Source organism: Entamoeba dispar, genomic scaffold (assembly GCF_000209125.1).
Source record: "Entamoeba dispar SAW760 scf_1105229463943 genomic scaffold, whole genome shotgun sequence".
Taxonomy (NCBI): domain Eukaryota; phylum Evosea; order Mastigamoebida; family Endamoebidae; genus Entamoeba; species Entamoeba dispar.
In genome coordinates, this window is record NW_001855945.1 from 1 (window position 1) to 17,844 (window position 17,844).

Consider the following 17,844-nt stretch of genomic DNA (forward strand, 5'->3'; position numbering starts at 1 on the left):
TTATTAATTTCATAACTCTATTATTTATTTCTATTTTTCTTTTCTATAAATTTCTCTTTGTTAATTATATGTTATTTTTATTTGATTAAATGAAATAAAAGTAATTTCTTTATTATTAATTATTTCTATTATTCTTTATTGTTTTATGTTTGTAAAAAGATTATTGTATATAATTCATTATGAATTATTGTTAAATGTTATAATAATTATGAATATAAATGATATAATGAATTATTCTTAAAATCATAGATGAGAATATACAAATATAAACTTATTTCTTTTTCTTCTTCTTTCTTTTTATTCTTTAGAGTTTAGTAGTTGTATTTTCATCTGAGTAATGTAAAATAGAATAATCAACTTCTATTCTTTCTTATTTCTTATTATTTTTTATCTTTTTTCTTTTTTAATTCTTTTTCATTTATTTATTTATTTTTCTTCAATTTTAAATATGATTAAATTTCTATGACAGAAGTAGTGTTTATTGAACTCATTATGTTAATCACTTCTCTTTATGTCCAAATTCAATTACTTGTTATCCTTATTATTTATTTATCTTTTATTACTCCCCTTTTTATCTTTAGTCTTTCTTTACTTATCTTATTTCTTTTTATCATTCTTTCTTTTTTCTTTTTATTATTCTTCTCTTACTTCTTTCTTTTATTATTTATTTATTCTTTATTCTTATTTCAAGAGAGAATAAAATGAAATTAATATTTAATAAAAATGAAATAAGTAAATTCAAAAGAAGAATATAAAATAATGAAGTGTTCATTGTATTGAATCATCAAATAGTTAATAAAAGTGAGTATTTCATAAAATACCAGATATTTATACAGAATATAAATTAAAACAAATATAAATAATAAATGATATGAAAATAATATGTGTTAACAAGATAATTCTAGTATTTACTAATGAATTTAAAATCTATAGATTTCTCCATTTTAAAATAATACAATTTAATAAACTAAAATGAAAGTAATTTCAGTGGTAATAATAATAAATTGATTATTTAATAAAGAATCAGTAATAATGTTAAAATAACATCGTACAAATAATTCCATGAGAAATAAATGTAAAAGATATAATAATTATAAATATGAAAGATAATAAAATAATGTGGATAACATGGAAGTGAATATAATGATATAGAAAATACCTCATGCACATGAATCCATAAATAGTGAAGAATGTGATGTAATTTCACGTGAGTAAATTGAAATAAATAAATAAAAGATCTATTTTACTTATTTTATTAATTTTTAGTTATTTTTAATTTTTTCTTTTTAATTTTTTTGATTTTCCTTATTTCTTATTTATTTCTTATTTTTTATTTTATTCTTATTTTTATTATTATTATTATTATATTTTTCTATTCTTATTCTCTATATTTTATATTTCTTTATATATGTTTTATCTTATATTAACCTGTTTATTATTTATTTATTTTCTGTTCTTCTACTTCTTTCTTCTTTTTATTCTTTCTTTTTCTTTTTTCTTTATTTTATTATGTTCATTACTTTCTCTATCCTTCTTTAAATCTTTTGTATCATTAATTCTTTCTTCATTATCTTATTTATATTCATTATTTCTTATTTCTCTATTATGTGTTGAATTTTATTTTAATTTTTGTGTTCTTAGGATATTGTGTGTATTTAATTTTATTTTATACTACTTTCTCTTTTTATTTAATTTTGATTTGTTTCATTTCTCTTTTTTTTGAATTGTTTCTTCATTTTTATTTGTACTTTTCTTGTATATTCTCTAAATGTCATTTTTCTTTTCAGTTCTTTTCTTATTTGTTTTCCTTTCTTTGTATTTAATTTATTTCATTTTCTTGTTTTTATTTTTATTTATTTCTTCTTGTTTTTATTCTTTCTTTTTCTATTTTCTCTTTCTCTTATCTTATTTCTTTCCTTTTCTTATTTCTTTCTATCTCCTTTTTTCTTCTTGTTTTTTCTTTCTATTTCTTTATTTCTTCTTTCAATATCATTTCTATATTTTTCTTCTTGTTAATCACTGTGTTCTCTTTCTCTTGTATTAATAGTTATCTTATTATGTTCATTATGTTTTATAATATTATTCTGTGTTTTCAATACAATAACTTCTTTTTATTTTATGATTTATTTCTTTATTTTCTTTATTATTTTCTTATATTTCATCCTTATTTATACTTTTCTTCCTTACTTTTCCTTTTATAGTTTTTCTTATTCTTTTATTTATCCTTCTTTATTATTATCTATTATTTCTTTATTTCTTTTTGATTTCTTTTTATTCATTATTTACTTGTATTTCTCTTGTTTCTTTCCTCATTAGTATTCTTTGTTCTCTCTTTTTTATCTTTATTCTTTCTTTTTCTATATATTACATCTTTCTTTACAATTATTTTATATCTTTCTCTCTTTTCCTATTCTTTTTTTGTCTTTCTCTTATTCTTTTATTATATTTATATTTATTTTATTTATCTTGTATATCTTATTCTTATTTCTTTCTTTTATTAAAACTTATTCTTTTTACTTTATTTATTCTTTATTCTTTCCTTTTTCTATCTTCTTTAACTTCTTTACTTCTTTCTATTCTTTTATATTTCTTTATTATTTCTTTGATTTCTTTTTTATCTAATTGATTGAATTGTGTTGTTTATATATTTATATAATTAGTACTTTTATTATTTTTTTTTATCATTATTTACTTATTGTTCTTTATTTATATTTTCTTTATTCTATTAATCATATTTCTTCATTTAACTATAACTTCTTTTATTATTTCTAATTCACTCATTAGTATTCTTTTATTGTAACAAATACTTTCTCTATTATCATTTAAATTTTATTCTTTTCATTTATTAAAACTTGTTTATATGTGTATTCTTTTATATATTCTTTTATTATTTCTTTTTGTGTTTTTTATTCCTCTTCTTATTTTATTATTATTCTTTGTTTCTTCTTTCTTTTCTTATTCATTAACTAAAATACTTATTTATCCTTTTGATATTTCTTAAATTTATTTCTTACTTATACTTTTAATTTATTCTTTTTATTTATATCTTATTTTATTTATTTTCTTTCTTTTATTTCTGATTTTATGTTAAATTATACTTTTATTATATCTACTTCTATTCCCTCTATTTTATCTTTAAATCGATTATTACTCATTACTTTAATATGGTTATTCATTTCATTACAAATATCTTCATCAATTTCCTACTTTCTTCTTTTTCTCTTCTTTCTTTTATTCTTCTTCATATCTTTCTCTGTCATCTCTTCTTTTTATTTTTCTCTTCTTCTTTTTATTTTATATCTTAAAAGTATATTATGTTCTTTTTCTGATTATTCATTTCTCTTTATATTTTTCTACTTATATTTATTATTTCTTCTTTTTTTCCTTTCTCTTCTTATTTTTATTATTATTTGTTTCTCTCCTTTTTATCTTTTCTTCTTTATTCTATCTTCTTTGTATTATTCTTCGTTTATTTCTTTTCTTCTCTTCTTTTATATTCTCTTATGAATAACTGATATGATAATAATAATTGATAAATTGTTAAATCTGTTATTTATTATTAATTTTCTTTTGTATAATTTTCTTTATTTCAAAACAAGTTAAATTAATAGATTAAAACGATTAAAACTAACTCAATCAATAGTATTAATATTTTAATTATTCATTAATGAATTGGTGTGAATGTAAAAAGATTAATGTATTATATAATTCATTATGATTTAATGATAAATGATTTAATGATTTAATTGAAATGAAGTATAGAAATAAAGAAGTAATTGATGATCAATTTATTTAATAGAGAGTGAATGATGTAATCTCATCTGTGAAATATGAAATATAAAAATCAAATTCCACTCTTTCTTTATTTTTTATCTTTTCTCTTCTTTTTCTTTTTATTTCTTATTCTTTTATTCTTTTTCTTATTTCTTATTCTCTTTTATTTCTTTACTTCTTTTATCTTTTCTTATTCTTTTTTCTTTTTATTATTCTCTTATTTCCCTTTATTTATCTTTCTTATTTATTGTTCTTCTTTTATTTCTTTATTTTACTTCTTCTTTATTTTATTTTTTATTCTTTTCTTTTAATTTTATTTTATTCTTCTTTTATTTTACTTCTTATTTGTCTTTAATAGTAATTGTTTTCTTCATTTCTTCTTATTTTATTTCTTTTTATTTATCAACTTCTTTTATCTTTTTTTACTTCTTTTTCTTTATTTCTTCTCTCTTTCTTTTTTATTTCAAATGAAATCAACAATAAAAAATAAGAAAAATCAGAAGAACAAGAAAATTCTATTTCATTTATTCAAATAAGAATTACATCCATCAATTTATAAAGAATAAATTGAACATGAAACATTTAATACAAATACCATCATGAACATTGGAAAATATATTAATATAAGAAACATGAACAATAATTAAGAAATTAAATAGGATAAGTTATAGTATTAATACATAAAGAAATATAAAAGGAAGATAGATTAATAAACATAGGGAATATCGTTAATAAATAAAATAAATAAAGGTAATAGTAAAAGAAATAGAAATACTATAAAATTAATAAAATAAGGTTTATTAACAAAGAGAAAATTAAAGAGTTAAAAAAACAGAGAATAAATAAGAGAAATATTGAATTATCATGTACAGATTTAACAAAAAGTAAAATTTATAAAAAGAATAAATATAAGAAAAAGATATAGACATAAAAGAAAGAAAAGATTCAAAGAAAAGACATTAAATAAAAAATTAATGAAAGTTAGTATATCTTATTTTTCTTATTTATTTATTTATTTTTATTACTTCTTTTATTTCAACAAATAAATTGAAAGTATTAATTATTTTAATTCATTATCAATTTGTGTATTATTATTATTATTTCTTCTTTATTTCTTCTATTGACTTCAATCTTATTTTCTTTCTTTATTTTAAATGGTTTTATTATTACTTATTTATATTAATTAATATCTTCTATTTTAATATCAATTTCATGTATTAATCTTACTATTTCTTCATCTTTAAGTTAATATCTTAATTATATTTGTAATAATTTAAATGAAAAGAATTATATAATGATAGAATTTATTCTTCTCTTTCTCATTATTTCATTTATTTTAAGATGATCTCATTCATATGAAGTGAAATTCTTATGTTCAAATCACATCTCTTCAATAAAAATGAAGTGAGAATAATAGTATATTTTAATTTTAGAAATCATCTTGAAATGATGATATTTCAACAGTTACTACAACATTGAATTTATTCACTAATTGTGTTTCAGATGAAACAGATATAATGTGATTTAACTCTTCTTTGTTGTATAATTTTAAATTAAATAAATTAACAAACAAGAAATATAAATGATATAATAAATTAATTACATCAGATTCATTTTTGATTCAACAATGAATTGAAATAATAAAGTATCATTCTCTTATTTTTGAATGATTAACTCATTCTCATTTATCATCATTAATGATAAATAACAAATGATAAATTATTAATTGTTTGTTCATTTATTTGTATTTCATTTCTTCTTTCTCTTTATTGTTCTCTTCTTTCATTAAAAACATGAAATAAAATGAATTTGATAATCTCATTATTTCAGAATTAAATGATTACATTACATTATAATTATGAAAGAATGAAAAGAAGAGCAGAAATGGCATATCTTAAAGAACATTATCCACAAAATATATTTCAATTTCATAAATAGGTATAAAATTTCAAACCATCAAGAAGAACAAAACGAGATAGTTGTTGAACCTGATGTACATTTTCAACAAGATGGGAAAGAATACCTTGTTTTTTTTCAATAATCATTTCGGTGAAATACATAATATTTTAAATCAATGATTAGAAAATGAACTATCAGAACATTGGTTTATTATTCCTGATATCCTTAAAAGTGATTTCAACCAAATTGCAGAAAAGGAAGAACTACATGGACTTTTAAGAACTTTTGCTATTTGTTTAATTCCATTTTATGAAGTGTATCATGGATGTAGTTGTTGGTGTAATATTTTAGCAACAAAATTATCTTCAAAATCATCAGAAGATGAAAAGAGAATATGTCAGTTGACATTTCATGTATATAAAACAAAAGAATTAATTGAAAAATATGGAAATGAAATAAAAACAGGTAAAATATGTGGTATTTATATTGAAAATAATTTTAATGGGAATAGTGGTTATATTACAGATTGTTATACTAGTTTGTATCAAATCATAGAATTAAAATTTTATGAATTAATGTCTTCATATAAAAGTTTATATTATAAATTCAAAACATTAATTGATGTATTGAATGAAGCTGAGTGAGAGATTCAACCAACATTAAATGAATGGAAAAGAGTAGAATTTTGTTTTGTTATTAATAGAGTGAATTATTATTTTACAAGACAAGAACAACTTTTAAGTGATAAATCATTTGAATAACTTAAATTAATGACAATTCATAGGAAAATGATTAATCAATTTGTAATTAAATACAAACATTTATATTTAACAAATACAGAAACTATTCTTGGAATTACATTAACTTAACATAAAATATACTTCATTATTTATTGATTCAAATGTTAGTGAATTTTATAAAAAGATTAAATACAGAAGCACAGATTCTTATAAACAAATATTCATAGATTGAATTCACAAAAGAAAGGATTAAAGAAATAGCAGAAGTTTAAAACATGATAACATCCAAGATTTATTAGATAAATTGAAAATAGAAATAAGTGAATTAAAAAATAAACTAAAAAAGTTATGGGGGAGATGCAGTAACTGAAGTTGGTAAAGTTATAACACAGAAAGTAGAAGATGTATCAGATGTTGCTGTTTCAATTTTTGATATTTATTCATTAATACAATAATTTAAAATAAAAGATATATTAGATTATATGTTAACACAAAACAAAATAACAAACAACTCACAACAAGGAGGTAATGATAATCATCCAACAAGTAATACAAATAAACAAAATAATTCATCTAAAATATCTTTATATAATAATACACCACTTGGAAGAGTAATAAAAACTATAAACATTACTCAAGAATAATTAGATAAACTCCATTCATCATTTAATAATATTGTTGATGCACAAACTATAACAAATAAAATTGAATTGTATAAAAAACAAATGATTGGATTTGAAAAAGTTCAAGAAATATCAAATAATTTTATTAATTTACTTAAACTTAAAATAATATTGAAAAGAGAATGGCAATTTGATGAGATTGATATTAATGAATATTTATGAATTATTGTTACAGAAGATAACAAATATATTGTTAATCCAAGAACTAGTTCTGAATGTAAAGTTAATCATAAAATATATGAAATAGAAAAAGTAATAAATTATAATGAAGAATATGAAAAATAATAATCAAAATGATAATTTGAATTTACTTTAATGATTTTATGGTTTATATTTCAATAATTTCAAATAAATGAAATGAAAACATGAATAATTATAACTATTTTTATACATTATATTAATGTATAATTTGAATAAATTAACAAATAATTAATACTTATTATATTTATAATGACATCAATTAAGTATTATAAAATATTCATTTTTATTTTAATTAAAATGAATATAACAAATAAAATAAGAGAGTGTTATATTTAATATAAAACAATATTTATATTTTTATTTATCTTTATCCACTATTTTATTTTATTAAACTAAATATTAAATTAAACCTTCTTCAATTAGACAATTAATATGATTATTCCAATTATCATCACTACCTTTATTATGCTTATTGATACTCCCTTTGAACATACTCCTTCAATACATTTATTATTGATATAATCAAACTTGTATCCTGAATCACAATATGAAAGTACACATTTTGTACTCCATTCTCCATTATCTCCATATTCATATTCTCCATGTCCATGTTCTATATTAATTTCATTATACTTATCAGCTATTTTCTTTGTTTGTTCTTCAAATTCTTTTATCTTATAATTTGAAAATTGATAAATATTCACTCTTTCATCTATAATATCTGTTAAGAATTCTCTAGGAATACGTTCATTATATTCATAATTAAATCTATATGTTTCAATAAAACTTATTCAATATTTATATCCATAATATTTTATCCATAGATGTGAAATTACAGGAATAGAATCATCAATAACAACAGTTGGTGATAATCCTACTTCAAATTCTTCATCTTTACCATTAGGACCACCACTAAATCCAACAAGAATAGCTCATCAACATTCTTTTAATCCTTTTGTAACAAGTGAACAAGCAGAATAACAATATGAATCTGTATAAACTACTATTTCTGTTGGTTTTCTTGGATTTTTCATTATTTTCTTTTTTGGAAAAACTTCAATTGAACGTTGTGTAATTTTATGTTCAACATCACCATATTTAATAATATTTGGTTTTGTATACCATTCTCCAAGTGGGAATAAATTTAAAAGAGGAACACTGCTTATAAATTTTCCTCTTCTTCTTTGGCATGTCTCTGGTTCATATAAATTTATTGCATATCCTTTTTTAATAAAGTTTCTGAATAGTCTGATATTCTTGTTGATCTAATATAATTAACATCATCAGGTGATGATACCTCTTTTCTATCCATTGTGAATAAATAATATAACCTCCTCCATTCTTTGGGAATATTACTTGAATAGGATAATTATTAGAATCAAATAAATCAATACATTCTGTAATTGTATCTTCATATGTTGTTGTTTCCTTTGTATCAAAAGATTTAACTACTAATGTGTTACACCATTCACACAAAATGTACAATAAATATTATTATCACTTGATATAAATTTAGTGGTAATTCTATCATTTTCTTCTAATGCTTTCTTTGTATTGATCATTTCTTTTGTTTCTTCTTCAGTTAATGGTTTTCTAATTCCTTGTTTTATTTTTTCATTGCTTTTTGTTACATCTGTTGTTTCTCTGTATATTATAATTAACTGTTACACTTTCTTCATTTTCCCATGTAATACTTATTGATGTGTTTAAATATTCTTTTGATAATGGTAATAACTCAAACTGCCTTCAACTAAATCATCTTTTGCTTCTGTAAATTGTGCATGTGGACATTTTAAAGCAGAGTATTTCTTTCCAAACTCACGAATAATATTAAATGGATATTCTCCATTAATTGTTTTAACTGCTACATTCTGATTATTTATTATTTCATTCGGTGTATTCACAGAGTTAAGTCCATAGTAATACCTTGGAGTTAAATACATTTTCTTGTCATTATCAATATTTATTGTAAATGGAAGGAAATAATAGAAAAGTGTTATTTCATTATTTTCATTTAAATTAAAAAATTCATTTTCATTTCTTGTTCTAAAAATTAAATGAGAATTTCTTGTTGAAATAATGAGATTTTTAATTTGAGAATAGAATTCATACATCCTTGTTGTTTTTGTATTTATTTTATTTAATTGTTCATCAATACCAACTTTTTCATAATAATTATTTGAAAATGATGGTTGTGGTGAATTCTTTAATATATCTTTAAATATATATATCCTTCTAAATAATATTTTAAATCATTAATAATAGCTTTATTTTCTTCAATTGTTTCAATTGATTCAATACATTCAAATGCACTGCTATTGTATCTGTTATGAATTTATACAATCCAAATTCACTACATTCTTTTGATAATGAAAATTTAATAAATAGAATTATTAATTTATTCATGCCTATTGTTTATATCTTTCTGAATTTATGTTCAACGTTTCTTTTATCTTTTATTTCCTTTATTTTCTGTTTTTATCATTAAATTATTGTTTGAATTTAATTCCTCTTTCTTTTATTTTATTTTCATCGACATTACATTTGGTATATTTTTCATGTTTTTATTCTTAATTTAAATTAAACACCATTCATTATTTTAAATATAATTTATTTGTTAATAATTTATTGTTATTTATGTATTAGTTTGTTATTGATAGATGTTTTATAATTAATTATGGAATAAAATTACTCATTCATTTTTACCCCCTTTTTATTTATTTTTATCGTTAAAATTTATGTGAATTATTTTATTTTAATAACATTGAGATTATATTTATATTTATTTTTAAATTTAAAATATTAATTATTTTATTTTATTCATTTTTATTATCATTTCATTTAATTCTATTTATCAATGATTTGTTGTTGATTATTGTTTCATGATTTTATTAATATTAAAATTAATTAATTTGATTTATTTTCATTTATATTTATTTAATGTTTTCATTATTTAGTTTGTTATGTGATGAAATGTATTGAATATTCATTTATTTATTGATTTAATAATAAGATAAATGAAGTATTAACAATTTAAATATGAAAATGATGATGAAATTTCATTTAATTGATTATATCTTGTTTTATTTCTTTTTATTTATTCTTATTCATTATTTAATTGTTTTATTTCATTGACTTAATAGTGGTTGTTATTTATTTTCTTTCTTTTTATCATACTGATAACTAATTATCATTCATTCTTTATTTTCTTTACTAATCTTTTTTCATTCTCTTTTTATTTATTTTATCTTTTAAATTAAATGAATATTCATTATTATTTATATTGTTGTTTTAACATATTTATATTCATGTTATTTGAATTATTTTATTTTTGATATCATTCTTTATATCAAATTCAATCATTTTATTCTCTATTATACTTACTTCATGATAATTATCTGTTACTAAATGTTAATCATTATTAACACTTTTTATTTATTTATTTTTATTGTTAATTTATAAACAACAAACATCATTGTTGAATGTAATGTTATTTATTAAAAACATTCTCATTAACAAACAATATTATAATAGAAATTTCGATTTATTTTATGGTTATATGAATATCTGATATATCGATTGTTTTCATGTTTTTTTTTAAATTATATAATTAAATAATTCTATTCAATAATAAAAATACCATTTCATTGTTCAAATAATAATTGTTAATATGGAAATGATTATTTATTAATAGTATTAATGTAAATATGTTTGTATTATAAAAATATGATTAATCTATTGTAAATTTTCTATGATTAATCAGTAAATGACTAAATTTAGAAATATTCATGGTATTTATTCTAAGGGTTTACAACACATCAAACAATATTCCCAAATGGTAAGTAAACATATATGTAAAGAAATTGGTAAGTTTTTCTTGAAGTTATTTTCCAGTTTCATGTTAATAAAATCAACCATCTCCATTATATGTCAATTCCAATTATTATTCTTCTCAGCGGTGATACTTATTTGAATTATTATTCTTTTCATTGTTTCTACTGGTCATTTATTCTGTACTTCAGCATATAGTTATGTAATGATTTATGGATCATTGTTCTGGGCTACATTCATCTATAATTTTATATTATTCTCCATAGAATATCTAAAGAAATCATTCAAGTATTTTTATGTACATGAAAAATCTGATGGAAAGGAAAAAAACACATTTGGTAATAAATCAAAGAAAATCTTTTGTCCTAAAGATATAACAAGTATTGTTGAAGTGTTTGTTCATCATATTGGGATTTTTGTACTAATTGTTGGACTGATTGTTGGATTAATTGTTGGTTGTTGTTTAACTAAAAAACATGGAGTACCAAGTGTATTGAGTTCTATTGGATATTGTTATTTATTGATAGGATTAATTGTAGTTACTGCAGCATTTGTATTGATTGTTTTTGCTGATTTTATATACAGAATTTATTATAGTGTTAAAAATTATCTAAAACCTGATGATGACATAAAATACTTTGTTATAAAAATAATACAACATCTTTTACCATTATCATGTGTAATCAGATTCATAGATTGGTGTTTTTCATTTTTTTGTAAAAAACCAGTTTTAAAAACAAAAATGATATTTGAAATTATTGTGGAAATTTTCTTCTTAATTCTATTTATAGGATTCATTGTCTGTTTAATAATAACTACTGTATATTCAAGTCAGCATGATGGAGATATGAGATTGTATTGGGTCATATTTGTTCTTTCAATTATATCTGGTCTTATTCCATCAACTAGAGCATTAAGCAAAAAACTAGATGATAATGAAGATAATAATGAAGATGATAATAAAGATATTACAATTACATACAGTGACACAGAAACAGAAAGTAATGAAGAAACAGAGAGTAATGAAGAAACAGATGATACTGACAAAATAATAAAACAATCATTTGGATTTAATTTTAGATTTTCAATTATTTTATGGGTTATCATAGCTGGATTAACTATTGTGTTGATAATATTTATAATATGGGTACTATACATACCAAGTAAGAGTAACACAAAAAATAAAACAACAACTTCGTTTAATGAAGAAGATGAATATATTTCATTCAGAGCAAGAATGAATGAAATAATTGAAGGGAAATCATATGATGATCAATTCGATGAATTAAAATATTATCAACAAATATTAGATCCTTCAAATGATGTTGTTGAACATTCACATTTATGTGAAAGTGATTCATATGGTATTACACCATTTGATTATTCATGTTTAAGTAGTTTAACATATGCTAAAAATACTTTAAGTCTAAATAGTAATAAATATAAAGACATAACAAACTATCTATGTAATAAAGGATGGAAAAGTATTACAATTAATGACAATGGATTATTACATTATTTAGTAGGATATAATGATATATTAAATGTCAACGTAATTGGATTCAGAGGAACAGGTTCAAATTCAGATGGAATTTATGATCTCAAATTATTTACTGAATCATCTATTCCAACAATCTCAGTTTCAGTATTCCCAGTGTTTACAAAACAAGTTCTTTCAAAAATAAGTTATATTCTTTCACTCTTTGGATCAAAAGCATTTCCAAGTACTGCTTATGATTTAGTTCGTATTGCAAAAGATGTAGTACTTGATGAAACCAAGAAAAAACCACAACAACAATTTGTTCTTATTGGACATTCTCTTGGTGGAGGAATTGCAAATATTGTAGGGAATGAGTTAGGAGTAGTGAGTTTTGGAATATCACCTCCTGGTACTTATTTAGGATCAAAAGGTCTTAATTTCAAGAAAAAGAATAGTAATTTATTAACACGTGCTGTAATCCCTGAAAGAGATCCTGTTGCTGCTTTAGGTATTAATGGTGGGTTACAAATGTCAATTCCTTGTTATGAACACTCACGGGATTGTCATGGAATTAATAATTCAATATGTATGATTGGAATATTATGCAAACACTCTGAACAAGAAATAATTGATATGTGTTCTCGCAAATGGGATGATTGGAAATTCAATTACCCTAATAAAAATAAATGAATGATATAATTCTATTCATTAAGAAGTTAATTAATAATTTTATTAATTAGAAATAAATATTAATGATAAATAATGATATTTTATTTAAATAATATTTAAAATGATATTAATATTATTAAATATTAATAAAATCATTAATAACTAATCAAAATAAATAATAAAATGATTAAATAAATATTTCATTTCATTGTTTATTATCTTTATTTATTAAATTGAAAATAAAATAAATAATTTAATAATAAATAATGAAATAAAAATGAAATATAATCATTTTAATGTATAACAATATTCTATATTTTATTTCTATAATAATTTAATTAACAATAGGCAAATATCATTAATTTATTTGTTTATTTAAATTAAATATTCTATTTGATATTATAATAATATATAAATTAATATAAAAAGTATATAATAATTAAAATAAACTAGAAATTACATTATTTATTTCAACATTTAATGAATGAATCAGATGATATTATTCAATAAGAATTATTTATTTGTATCATAAACAATTAATATAATGAAATCATCAATAAAATAATAATAATAAAATGAAATATGAAAATTATCAACAATAATCATTAATCAACAATTTGATTAATGAAATAATCAAAATATAAAATCAAATTCATCATTATATTCTCTCATTTCTAAATAATTTTAATATAAATTAAAACAAAATGAAGAATAAAGAATGAATAAATATAAAATATAAATAAATAAGAAGATAAATAAGAAAATAAATAAGAAAATAAATAAGAAAATAAATAATAAACAAAAGAAAATAAAGATATAAAATAAATAAAATAAAAGATATAAAGAAATAAAATAAAAAAGAAAGATAAGAATAAGAATATAAAAATAAGAATAAAAAGAAATAAAGAATAAAAAGAGAATTATAAAACAAATATAAAGAATGATATATCAATCAATAAGAAAGAAAAGAATAATTAAATTATTTAAAAATTGAAATTAATATTGATGTTAAAACATTATATTTAACATTATGATAATTCATTTGATTCATTTATTGTATTATATTCAAATATACATAGAGAATTTAATTAATAATAAAAAATGAACAAATTTCAGATTGGAAAATAAAGAACATTGTATATCATTTTTATTACTTAATTAAATAATAACTTTTAAACCAATTAATTAAAACTTTCATTTAATTATCTGTTTTTATCAGATTAAAACATACTTCTCATTTTTTGAATGAATTTACCTAATGTTGATTTTTCTCATTGTTTTAATTCACTCATTCCTCTTTCAAGTTCTGCCTTAACCTCTTCTCTGCTCTTTTTTGAACTTGATTTTCTCATAATATCTTCTATTATCTCATTTGCTTGTTTAAGTTTTCTATATCCATTTACTAGTTTCAAATATCCAGGTCTTTGTTCTTTTTTTTCTTTTTCAATTAATAAGTCTAAATAATCATTAGAACTATCAATTTTATTATTTAATGCAATTGATGATAATATATTGTTATACTCTCTAATTTTTTCTTGTTTCTCATAACATTTCATTATGATTTCATAGTAGTCTTCTCTTAACTTTTTTAACGTAGTTTCTGCACTAGCCATACCTTCTTTACCTTCATTATATCTTTTGCGTACTTCTTCTGCTGTTTGTTCTTTTGTTTCAATTACATCATCAATTCTATATGATACTCTTTTGTGTTCTGAACAACTACACCCACATACAGTACAACGCCCAGATGAAATACAAGAACATCCTCTTGCTGTAAAATTTGAAATAAAAAATGGAACACGACATGGATAACAACATGTTTTATAACATTCAGCACAATTAGTTGCATGCTCTCCAGATTTTAACTTAAATTTTTTCGGCACTGTTACATCAATGGTAAAAGTAAAATTTTGATTATTATTAACTTTATCACGGTTCAAATAAAATACTTCGTATGTCTTTTTTATTTCATTCTTCTTTATCAGAGCATTATTTAATGATTTCCTCAATCCTTCAATTTGAGCTTTAATTTGTTCTCTTTTTGTCAAAACCTCTCTGGAATTATCTAATGATTTTCTTGGTAATTTTATTAATTTTTTAATAAATTCATCAAAACTCTTCATACTTAATTCCCAAAACATTTGTGTAAATTTATCTTCAGTATTTTCTGAATAAATAGCTGAATTATTAAATTTTAAATACCATGGTTCATCTATTTCTGGAATAATTAAACTGAAAATACAATCTTTTGATTGTAATGAACTTAGAATTTTTGGTGTTTGACCATCACAGAATGTAAGTATAGCAATAAAATTCTTTTTCACATCTTTCCCAAATAAATCAATAATATTATCAAATATATATTGTTGATTTTCTGTTAATCTTGTGTTACTTGATTTTGCAACAAAACAAATAGCATTTAAATCTGATACTTTTGTTTCAAATGCTTCTTTAATTTGTCTGGTAATTTCTACATCATATTCATCTCCTCTTGTATCTCCAAATCCAGGTGTATCTATTATTTTTATTGGTGGTGTTCTTTTTGTTCTTTTAATATTATAAATTGTTACTTCACTTGTTTGACTTTTAGATTGATCTCCACTCTGTTCTAAATGATCTTCATTTATAATTATATATCTAAAATCATCTGTTATCTTGATTCCACATACCGCATTTACAAAACTATTCAATATCGTTGTTTTACCACTTCCTGTTTCACCAATAACTAAAATAGAAACTGCTTCACTCTCATCTTTTTGATTAAATGGTTCATTTGGATATAAATATATTTTCAATTTTCCTTCTTTATTTTTCAATAGTTTACTTCCTTCAATTGGAATATTTTGTTCAGATACAATGGTAGTATCATTTGTTGAAATATAAGATATGACCATATTATTATTTAGTGAACTATCAGAGACTAAAGTATTACTTGTAGAAGTATGAGGTACTGTAATATTACATAGTGAACCAACAGGTATTGTAGTGATATTTAATGAACTACCAGAAACTAAAGTATTACATGGTGAACTAACAGGTACTACAGTATTATTTGATGAAGCACCAAACGTTTCTGTTGTTATATTGATCTTGTTATTATACAGAATATCTGATAATTTATATGACTGTTCTTCATCAGTTGGTATTTCAAATCCTTCTTGGTCTTTAAATACAAAGTCTTTTGGAATATTTTTTTAGACTTTCAATTATCTTTCTGATATCTGAAAGATAAGAATTTTTATTTAATTGTTTTTTTATTATTGGCTTTTCGTTCAATAATATTCCAATTCTTACAATATTTTCTTTCTCATTTTTAAGAATAGCCTCATCATTATTTGATGTACTTTTTGCTAAAACTAAATCTTTATCAATTTTATCAATTATTTCATTATCGGGTGTATAGAAATGTGCAGTTTCTGGAATACTTTGAATTGATTTCCTGATATCATTTGACTTTGTTTTCTTATCTATTTGAACAGTAGTAACTTTTTTATCCTTTTGTTTTATTCTTGTTCCCTTTTTATCTTCTTTTTCTTTGATATTTATTATTTCTGATGAATCAATTACATTGCCTACAGTAACTGACTCTTCATCATTTATATCAATTAAATCTCCTTCTTTTGTTAGGAATTGATGAGAACCAGACATCTTTTCACTTAATTTCTCTCTTACTGTTTTCAAATTGTCTTGTGAATTCAGTTTGATAAATGAAATAAACTGTTCATTCAAGAAGAATCTTACTGTTACTCTTGACATTTGATGAATAATAAGTTTATTTTGTAGTTTAAATATTGATAATTTAGAAAATAGGTTATTTGTTTAAAAATATTACTTCATTTCTGGTTGGTTATTTCTTTTAAAAGTCATTTGTTTTAATATTTTATTCACTTTTATTTTTATATTTCACTATATTTTTATCGTTAATTATGTTTTCATGAAATAACATTACAATGAAGTTTTCATCAATGTAAAATTTCAAAATAATTTATTTATTCTTTATTTATTTTTATCGTTTTTCTTGAATTGAATTTATTTAAATTAAAAATAGATAAAATCATTTGATTTATTTCGTATTTCTTTCATGTTATATTACAATTTATTGTTTCTTCATTTAATTTTATTGTTTCAAAATGGTTGTTATAAAATTATAATAACATTGAAGGGGTAATGATTGTTATATATAAATTACTATCTTTTTTGTTTTATTTTTATTTATATTTTTCATTTATTTTCTTTTGATAAAAATGAAATACAAGAAATAAAACAAAAATTCAATAATAAAAGAATGAGAACAGGTATTATCTGTATTGATAGAAACACATTAATTATCATATTAAACATTACCATAATATTAACTATCATCATAACAATAATAATAATAATTGTATGAATTATTTCATTCATCACTTTATTCATTTTCATCATCATAAATATTTTATCATTAATTCAAATAGAATCAATCAGTATTATAAAACAAATAAATATCATAATAAAACATAATACAGATATAAAACAATATCATAATAAAAGACAACAACAAATAAGAAATAAAAGAAATAATAGAAAT

General features: G+C 20.4%; 3 protein-coding genes across 3 annotated transcripts, besides 62 other annotated features; 1 reads left to right on the plus strand and 2 right to left on the minus strand.

Annotated features, from left to right (window-relative positions):
• Positions 1 to 60: 60 nt before the first annotated feature.
• Positions 61 to 244: a sequence feature (AT_rich).
• A 114-nt stretch (positions 245 to 358) lies between these two features.
• Positions 359 to 445: a microsatellite.
• Positions 371 to 432: a microsatellite.
• Positions 446 to 581: 136 nt separating the features above from the next.
• Positions 582 to 658: a microsatellite.
• Positions 659 to 695: 37 nt separating this feature from the next.
• Positions 696 to 761: a sequence feature (AT_rich).
• Positions 762 to 836: 75 nt separating this feature from the next.
• Positions 837 to 884: a sequence feature (AT_rich).
• Positions 885 to 991: 107 nt separating this feature from the next.
• Positions 992 to 1,020: a sequence feature (AT_rich).
• A 47-nt stretch (positions 1,021 to 1,067) lies between these two features.
• Positions 1,068 to 1,119: a sequence feature (AT_rich).
• A 100-nt stretch (positions 1,120 to 1,219) lies between these two features.
• Positions 1,220 to 1,265: a sequence feature (AT_rich).
• Position 1,266: 1 nt separating this feature from the next.
• Positions 1,267 to 1,408: a microsatellite.
• Position 1,409: 1 nt separating this feature from the next.
• Positions 1,410 to 1,523: a microsatellite.
• Positions 1,443 to 1,631: a microsatellite.
• Positions 1,568 to 1,744: a microsatellite.
• Positions 1,745 to 1,775: 31 nt separating this feature from the next.
• Positions 1,776 to 1,963: a microsatellite.
• A 142-nt stretch (positions 1,964 to 2,105) lies between these two features.
• Positions 2,106 to 2,284: a microsatellite.
• Positions 2,246 to 2,438: a microsatellite.
• Positions 2,334 to 2,520: a microsatellite.
• Positions 2,411 to 2,593: a microsatellite.
• Positions 2,563 to 2,746: a microsatellite.
• Positions 2,747 to 2,828: 82 nt separating this feature from the next.
• Positions 2,829 to 3,009: a microsatellite.
• An 11-nt stretch (positions 3,010 to 3,020) lies between these two features.
• Positions 3,021 to 3,076: a microsatellite.
• A 132-nt stretch (positions 3,077 to 3,208) lies between these two features.
• Positions 3,209 to 3,291: a microsatellite.
• Positions 3,292 to 3,332: 41 nt separating this feature from the next.
• Positions 3,333 to 3,412: a microsatellite.
• Positions 3,413 to 3,414: 2 nt separating this feature from the next.
• Positions 3,415 to 3,503: a microsatellite.
• Positions 3,504 to 3,519: 16 nt separating this feature from the next.
• Positions 3,520 to 3,590: a sequence feature (AT_rich).
• Positions 3,591 to 3,865: 275 nt separating this feature from the next.
• Positions 3,866 to 3,982: a microsatellite.
• Positions 3,953 to 4,114: a microsatellite.
• A 21-nt stretch (positions 4,115 to 4,135) lies between these two features.
• Positions 4,136 to 4,238: a microsatellite.
• Positions 4,239 to 4,446: 208 nt separating this feature from the next.
• Positions 4,447 to 4,628: a microsatellite.
• Positions 4,508 to 4,626: a microsatellite.
• Positions 4,629 to 4,654: 26 nt separating the features above from the next.
• Positions 4,655 to 4,744: a microsatellite.
• A 21-nt stretch (positions 4,745 to 4,765) lies between these two features.
• Positions 4,766 to 4,810: a microsatellite.
• An 18-nt stretch (positions 4,811 to 4,828) lies between these two features.
• Positions 4,829 to 5,557: a repeat region.
• Positions 5,558 to 6,837: 1,280 nt separating this feature from the next.
• Positions 6,838 to 6,897: a sequence feature (AT_rich).
• Positions 6,898 to 7,170: 273 nt separating this feature from the next.
• Positions 7,171 to 7,209: a sequence feature (AT_rich).
• A 255-nt stretch (positions 7,210 to 7,464) lies between these two features.
• Positions 7,465 to 7,706: a sequence feature (AT_rich).
• A 10-nt stretch (positions 7,707 to 7,716) lies between these two features.
• EDI_288500 (uncharacterized protein) lies at positions 7,717 to 9,703 on the minus strand (the record flags this gene model as incomplete). Its single annotated transcript, XM_001741720.1, has 7 exons — positions 7,717 to 8,083; positions 8,211 to 8,351; positions 8,420 to 8,536; positions 8,577 to 8,745; positions 8,772 to 8,930; positions 9,033 to 9,501; positions 9,599 to 9,703. The coding sequence occupies 7 exons, from the start codon at positions 9,701 to 9,703 to the stop codon at positions 7,717 to 7,719; spliced, it is 1,527 nt and encodes a 508-aa protein (XP_001741772.1).
• Positions 9,503 to 9,561: a sequence feature (AT_rich).
• Positions 9,670 to 9,700: a sequence feature (AT_rich).
• A 5-nt stretch (positions 9,704 to 9,708) lies between the features above and the next one.
• Positions 9,709 to 9,874: a microsatellite.
• A 16-nt stretch (positions 9,875 to 9,890) lies between these two features.
• Positions 9,891 to 9,936: a sequence feature (AT_rich).
• A 71-nt stretch (positions 9,937 to 10,007) lies between these two features.
• Positions 10,008 to 10,103: a sequence feature (AT_rich).
• Positions 10,104 to 10,150: a microsatellite.
• A 49-nt stretch (positions 10,151 to 10,199) lies between these two features.
• Positions 10,200 to 10,302: a microsatellite.
• A 57-nt stretch (positions 10,303 to 10,359) lies between these two features.
• Positions 10,360 to 10,548: a microsatellite.
• Positions 10,491 to 10,642: a microsatellite.
• Positions 10,643 to 10,725: 83 nt separating this feature from the next.
• Positions 10,726 to 10,760: a sequence feature (AT_rich).
• A 127-nt stretch (positions 10,761 to 10,887) lies between these two features.
• Positions 10,888 to 10,936: a sequence feature (AT_rich).
• Positions 10,937 to 10,976: 40 nt separating this feature from the next.
• Positions 10,977 to 11,025: a sequence feature (AT_rich).
• An 845-nt stretch (positions 11,026 to 11,870) lies between these two features.
• On the plus strand, positions 11,871 to 13,298 carry EDI_288510 (uncharacterized protein; the record flags this gene model as incomplete). Its single annotated transcript, XM_001741721.1, has 1 exon — positions 11,871 to 13,298. The coding sequence occupies one exon, from the start codon at positions 11,871 to 11,873 to the stop codon at positions 13,296 to 13,298; it is 1,428 nt and encodes a 475-aa protein (XP_001741773.1).
• A 13-nt stretch (positions 13,299 to 13,311) lies between these two features.
• Positions 13,312 to 13,482: a microsatellite.
• A 6-nt stretch (positions 13,483 to 13,488) lies between these two features.
• Positions 13,489 to 13,748: a sequence feature (AT_rich).
• Positions 13,749 to 13,773: 25 nt separating this feature from the next.
• Positions 13,774 to 13,977: a sequence feature (AT_rich).
• Positions 13,978 to 13,987: 10 nt separating this feature from the next.
• Positions 13,988 to 14,129: a microsatellite.
• A 3-nt stretch (positions 14,130 to 14,132) lies between these two features.
• Positions 14,133 to 14,280: a microsatellite.
• Positions 14,281 to 14,358: 78 nt separating this feature from the next.
• Positions 14,359 to 14,380: a sequence feature (AT_rich).
• A 40-nt stretch (positions 14,381 to 14,420) lies between these two features.
• Positions 14,421 to 14,483: a sequence feature (AT_rich).
• A 65-nt stretch (positions 14,484 to 14,548) lies between these two features.
• Positions 14,549 to 17,033, minus strand: EDI_288520 (uncharacterized protein; the record flags this gene model as incomplete). Its single annotated transcript, XM_001741722.1, has 2 exons — positions 14,549 to 16,431; positions 16,478 to 17,033. 2 exons carry the CDS (start codon positions 17,031 to 17,033, stop codon positions 14,549 to 14,551), a joined length of 2,439 nt encoding a protein of 812 aa, XP_001741774.1.
• Positions 15,359 to 15,384: a sequence feature (AT_rich).
• Positions 16,511 to 16,539: a sequence feature (AT_rich).
• Positions 17,034 to 17,143: 110 nt separating the features above from the next.
• Positions 17,144 to 17,213: a microsatellite.
• Positions 17,214 to 17,245: 32 nt separating this feature from the next.
• Positions 17,246 to 17,332: a sequence feature (AT_rich).
• A 138-nt stretch (positions 17,333 to 17,470) lies between these two features.
• Positions 17,471 to 17,514: a microsatellite.
• Positions 17,515 to 17,550: 36 nt separating this feature from the next.
• Positions 17,551 to 17,844: part of a repeat region that runs on past the window's edge.
• Positions 17,842 to 17,844: part of a repeat region that runs on past the window's edge.